This window comes from Engraulis encrasicolus, chromosome 2, assembly GCF_034702125.1.
Source record: "Engraulis encrasicolus isolate BLACKSEA-1 chromosome 2, IST_EnEncr_1.0, whole genome shotgun sequence".
NCBI lineage: Eukaryota > Metazoa > Chordata > Actinopteri > Clupeiformes > Engraulidae > Engraulis > Engraulis encrasicolus.
The window spans coordinates 25,247,060-25,253,261 of NC_085858.1; the positions used below are offsets into that span (position 1 = coordinate 25,247,060).

The window sequence follows — 6,202 nt, forward strand, 5'->3', positions numbered from 1 at the left end:
TTTTCTTTCTTCCTGTTCTAGTTTACTACCGCTATCATTCTTCTCATCCCTCTTCTCCCTTTCTTTCTTCCTTTCTCTCTCTGTCTCCCTGTCGCTCTTTATTGAGGGCGAGTGCCTTGATTTTAAAATGCCTGTCTTCTCCACAGACCCTGTGCAGAATTTCTGATTGTTTTTCCTCCCCCGCAAACAAGAGATTATAATTTTACTTAATGAGATAAATAAATAAATCATATACCTTCTGTTCACAGGCCTCGGAAATGGCTCCCCCACCACCTACCCACACACACATACACGAAAACACACACACAGACAGACACACACAAGGCATGACACACAAGGCATGCATGCGCGTGCGCACATGTGCACACACACACACACACACACACACACACACACACACACACACACACACACACACACACACACACACACACACACACACACACACATTCCTCCATCACCTTATCTTTTACCACTTGCTTGCATACATGTAAAAAACAGAGATTCCAAATAAGGTGAAGGAGATATCTGATTTGCCCGAATTGTGCCAATGTCTATGCCCAACGGTTTGCCCATTTTCCCCCTTCCCGTTCTCTTTATCCATGTCTAACCCCATCTCACTATCTATCTCAGCTCTCCGAGAGAGTCTGTCTTTCTCGCATTCTCTCTTTCTGGCTGTGTGACCGCGCAGTGACAGATGGCGAGCTCCTCCTCCCGCGGGAAGGCAATCTCTCCGAATGCACGCGCGTGTCAATCAAGCGAGGCTCGTGTGATGGCTCCTGCCGGTGACGTGCCAACCATATGGCCTGGCATCGAGGCTGGTATGTCGCCCTGCCTGGTAGCGATGCCACTCTCTCTCTCTCTCACTCTCTCTCACTCTCTCTCCCTCCTTCTCTCTCTCTCTCTCCCCCTGTCTCTCTCTCTCTCTCAGCACGCTGAGAGCGCGCACACACACATACACACACAGTCCCGTCTGGCCGCACCTACACGTACGTTCGGCTCGCGGTCCCTGAAGATGGTCTGATGAGCACACGCGCATTTTCACCCCTCACGAGCTCCCGCGGAGGTAAGTTGGAGAGTAAACAAACCGGGGTGAGTCGAGTGACCGCGTGAAATTGGGAAATAATTAATTTAATTAATACATGGCTATTAATAATTCAAACCTGAGTTTAACCACGCACGTTTCTGACTTATCTAGCATGTTTTGTCTTGTGCAGGGCGCAATATTACCTACGTTTTTATAATCACCGTATTTGGCGATACGTTACTGTTCTGCACTAGAGATGTACGTTACAGATATGGCTGGTATCTCCTCTCAAATCGATTCGTCCTTCAGGTTCGGAAAGCACGGAGCATCAGATTGTCTTTTAACAGGCGGACAATTCATCATTTCACGCCAGTTTGGCGCGGATACGCGTGAAACGCACACCTACCCACCTACAAGCTCAAGATGGAGCGATAGAATCACTTGTCTTTTTTAAATCAAGATTTTTGCTACGGATAATGTGTCTATCCATCATAACAAAAAGGAAAAAACGAAGACGGAGATGGATGAAGCGATAGAGAAAAGAGTCGAAGAGAGGGAGCAAGCGAGTGTGTTTCTCCTTTGCTGTCAGCTAATTGCCCTCGCGCTTCATGGCTCCGCTCAAAATGGGAAATTTATTGCCGTATTCTCTGCGCAGTCTGTAAGCTGAGAGGATGGGTGGGACGGCTTGAACAAGAGAGAAGCGTGTGCGAGGAGAAAAGTGATTTAGTGTTTTCTTTGTAAATTAATGGTCGTTACTTAATAATCAAAGGATGGTGCTTTAACATTGCTGCTGTAGAGTTCACTTCACTCCAAAGCGCGTGGGCTACACATGGAGGACAATATACAAAGGTTTTAGGACAGAATCCATTTAAGCAATTGTTGTGTTTTTTTCCTGACTTTAATCTATTTTTAACGAAGCTTAAATGATGAGACATTATTGCAAAGCGTTAAGTAAAAGGTGCTTTTAGCAACCCCCCACTTGCTTACAAGGCTGCTAAATGGATGTCTTGTTAAAAAGCCTGCGCCACTAATTAAAAGTTTTCCATTGAGCAAATCTGTGGCACCCTTAATGCAAAAGCTTGATTTCGCCTCTGGCACAGCCTACAGTGAAGAAGCCGACCACCTTGCGATAGGCTCCGATGGGCGCACTGACAGGCACACGCACAAACTCTCTCATACTCACACACTCAAACTAGACACACATAGGCTACATTTTATGTTTCCTGTCACACATTTATGAAAGTTCTATTTAGTCCGAGTCGTTTAAATTCACAGCTATTTTGGAGTCGACGGGTGGCTACAAAATAGCCTACCTTGTATCAAACGCATGGTCAACGGTTTGTTTGATTGGCCTGAGTGTGATCATTTTTCCGTAACTAGCCCTGTTGGACGTTCGTTACTGTACACAGCTGTCATGTGCCACACACAATGGATTTGAAACCATTTTGTGAAGAAGCGAATGCCTACAAAAACAGAAAATGATTTTTAAACCAAATTTCAACATTTTCCACATAGCCTACCAAGTGGGTTTGCCTCTTTTCAAATTAAAATATGTAGCCCACACAGGCCTAGTCATTTTTCAAAATGCGTTGTGTTAACACACATAGTAAAATATATATGTAATAATAATGTTCAAAATAATATTTTTTGATTAAAGTGACAGATGTTGTTGGAAAAAGAACAGGAAGACTAATGAGCTCAACAGCCAGAACACGCGGGTCTCGCGCATGGGCTCAGCTGGGGCTTTAGTGCTGGTGCCCGCAGGTGCCAACAAACAAAAAACCAAGAGATATCTAATGGCCTCAAATTAAGAAATGTTTAATCAAAATGTGACAATTTCTGTGTTGGTTGGTATTGTGAATAAATAGCGCCCGAGGAATTCTTTAAAAATCTCCTCGGGATGTTTAACGTTTTGATATGAGGAACACTTCCGAAACCATCTTTTTCGGAGGAATGATTAGTCGATTCGTTCGTCGGTCGATGGCTGTGCTGTGAATAGTGTTGGAATGCAGCCAGGAACGCATGAGGGAGGCTTTTGGGGAATAGGGGCCCGGGCAATGCTTTGCCTCGCGCCCCACGGGATCAGTAATGTGGCTCGCGCCGCCGAGACCCGCTGTGCGAGGGCGCGAAAGGCCACGCGGACGACAGCAGGGAGGTAAATTACCGCGAGGCCCCGTCTGGTGGCTCTGGGTTGCTGCTCGGCAGAAGGGCCGTGGGATGGCTTTGCCACTGGTTTCACATCAATCCGTGCACATCCACATTTACGAGAATATTCTGAGTGGATGAGATTAAGGCTATTATCGTGTTAAATGACTGCTGCACAGATTATCGATGGACAAATTGGCGGGCAGGATTATACAGAAATCTTTACGCAAAGGGCTTTACGCATTTAATAGGATTGGATATTCATGGTCATCATTTTTCAGCGTTTAGTATTAATACTGTACTTGTACACTGACTGCATGTCCACTTGAACCTAACCTGTTTGGTTTACCTACATGGTATAGTTGAAATAGTCATCACTAAAAATAAAATAAAAAAAACCCTAATCATTAACTGTTTGATGAATTTACTGGTGTACACCCCTACCAGTGAAATTTAGTTTTCTACATTAGACATTTTCAAATCAAATTTTACACATTTTCAAAACCCAGCAGAATTTCCACAAGCCAATATTGGAGCCGTAACTGAATCACTGTGCTGACATTTCTGAGCCTTTTTTGACCATCATATCTCTCCTTTGTTCTCTCTGTGCATATGTGCAGTGTACGTGGGTAATGTGTGTGTACTTACCTCTCTTCATGATTCTCTCTCCCTCTGTGTGAATATGTACTGTACATCTGTAGGTAATGTGTGTATGTACAGTATATTCAGCTCTCTTCTTGTTTTTCTCTGCTCCTCTCGGTCTCTCTCTCTCTCTCTCTCTCTGTGAGCAGGTGCCATGTTGACCAGACTGTTCAGTGAGCCCTCGCTACTCTCCAGCGTGCACCACCACCGCTTCCCGAGTTGGGCAGAGGACAGCGAGGGGGAGGAGGCCAAGCTGCGGGAGGAGGAGGCGGCGGCCACAGCGGCGGCCCTGGCGGTGGGCGTACGGGTGGTAGGCCTGGCAGCTGCTTCCAACGCCAGCGACGACAAGCTGGACCTCGCCGGACGCACGCCATCCTCTGAGGCCGCCCCAGATGACGACGACGAGGAGGACGATGAGGAGGACGGTCTAGATGGCGACGAGGACGGCGGTGGCTGTGGAGGGGACGCAGGTGTCGGAGGTGACGAGGACCAGCCCCGGAAGCGGGGCCCCAAGAAGCGCAAGATGACGGCGGCGCGCATGGAGCGCTCCAAGGTGCGCCGGCAGAAGGCCAATGCCCGGGAGCGCACGCGCATGCACGACCTCAACTCGGCGCTGGACAACCTGCGCAAGGTGGTGCCCTGCTACTCCAAGACGCAGAAGCTGTCCAAGATCGAGACACTGAGGCTGGCCAAGAACTACATCTGGGCCCTGGGTGAGATCCTGCGCTCGGGCAAGCGACCCGACCTGGTCTCCTACGTGCAGACGCTCTGCAAGGGGCTCTCCCAACCCACTACCAACCTGGTGGCCGGCTGCCTGCAGCTCAACACGCGCCACTTCCTCACCGAGCACTGCCAGGACCCGGCCGCGGCTCGCTACCACCACGCCGGGGGCCCCTTTGGCCCCTCGGGCGGGGTGGGGGCCTCCATGTCGGCCTCGGTGCACGGCTACCACCCGTACGCCTGCTCGCGCCTCTCTGGTTCCCAGTGCGGTAGCGCAGGCGTCGGAGGGGTGGTGGGGTCAGGTGGAGGTGGAGGAGGAGGAGGAGGGGGGGCCACGGGCCTGTCCTTGCGTTCCCATGGATACTGCTCGGCGTATGATTCTCTGTATAGCGGTGGAGGAGGTGGGGGCTCGCCGGAGTACGACAGCGGGGAGTACGAGCCCGGCGTCAGCCCGCCACTGCCCCTCTACATCAACGGCAACTTCTCCCTGCGCCACCAGGACTCGGGCTCCCCGGACGCGGCCGAGAGGGGCTACCACTACTCTATGCACTACTCTGGTGCCAGGGCAGGGGGTGGCGGAGGGGCAGCCGGCCCAGGAGGTGGTGGGGGTGGTGGGCATGGTGGTGGAGGAGGTGGTGGTGGTGGTGGGGGCCTAGTGTTTGGCTCCAGGGGGGGCTCGGTACACGCGTCGTCCGGAGCAGGGGCAGTGCACGGGGACGGAGCGGTGCTGCCCTATCACCACGACATGCACTTGCACCACGAGCGCTCCTCCGCACTCTATGAGGACGTGAACGCTTTCTTCCACAACTGACCCTGGGTGTATTTTGTGTGTGGACCCACAATCATCTGTACTGTACGTGTGTGTGTGAGTGTGTGCTTATCTGTGTGTGTGTGGGCGTGTGTTTATGTGTGTGCTGTGTGTGAAAGCGTGATTAGTGTGTGGCCTCTTGTAAGGGTGAGAGATCCTTGTGTCTGATTGGTTTCAGGTTATGTAAATGAGTGAGTGAATGAACGCATGTTGCTCTGTAAAGAATACAAAGTCAGCCTGCTGTATTGTACTCTCTCACAATCACACTCACTCTCTCTCAACCTCTCCTGACCCACGTCCATTTTACCTGCATCCACCACAACTGTGTCAAACACACAGTTGGATTACTCCATTCAATTCCCCCCTTGAGCTCCCCAACAATGATGTAACTGGTGGACACAATACTGTGAAGGACAAAATATTTGACTTTTTTCCTTTTTACATTTGTTTCTTTTTTTCAAATATTTATGACACTGGTGTGAATCTGAAAAAGATGACTATTTGAATCATGTGTACAGAGCCATGGTTAATGACCGACTGAAAAAAAAAGACTGGCAAAAAAATAAAGGTCAAACACATCTTTCAATTATCCATGTCTCCATCATTGAAATTGTAAGCTGACTAATTAAAAGATCATTTTCATTTGCAGAAAAGGGAATCTAGCTGATCTATGCACGTGTTGGAAGACATTTAATCAGAAATTGTGATCAAATGATCAAAAAACGTTGCTTGGAATGTGACACACTTGGCAACTAATGCAAATGGTTTTAATAACTATTCTTTTAAATATGTATACATACATATATTATAATTGCACATTTATGTGTTTTTAGATTCTGAAGTGTTAACTCAAAACTTTT

General features: G+C 48.8%; 1 protein-coding gene across 1 annotated transcript; it reads left to right on the forward strand.

Moving 5' to 3' along the window:
* Positions 1-3,968: 3,968 nt before the first annotated feature.
* Positions 3,969-5,838, forward strand: LOC134461645 (neurogenic differentiation factor 2-like). The gene is made up of 2 exons (XM_063214538.1): positions 3,969-4,803; positions 4,858-5,838. The coding sequence occupies exons 1-2, from the start codon at positions 3,969-3,971 to the stop codon at positions 5,343-5,345; spliced, it is 1,323 nt and encodes a 440-aa protein (XP_063070608.1). The 3' UTR covers positions 5,346-5,838.
* The last annotated feature ends 364 nt before the right edge of the window (positions 5,839-6,202 follow it).

Bases quoted from the DNA above. Each gene is read 5' to 3' on its own strand.
- LOC134461645 (XM_063214538.1), top strand. From the start codon at position 3,969: ATGTTGACCAGACTGTTCAGTGAGCCCTCGCTACTCTCCAGCGTGCAC. The intron at 4,804-4,857 runs GTAGCGCAGGCG...GAGGAGGAGGAG, and splicing joins CCTCTCTGGTTCCCAGTGCG to GAGGGGGGGCCACGGGCCTG.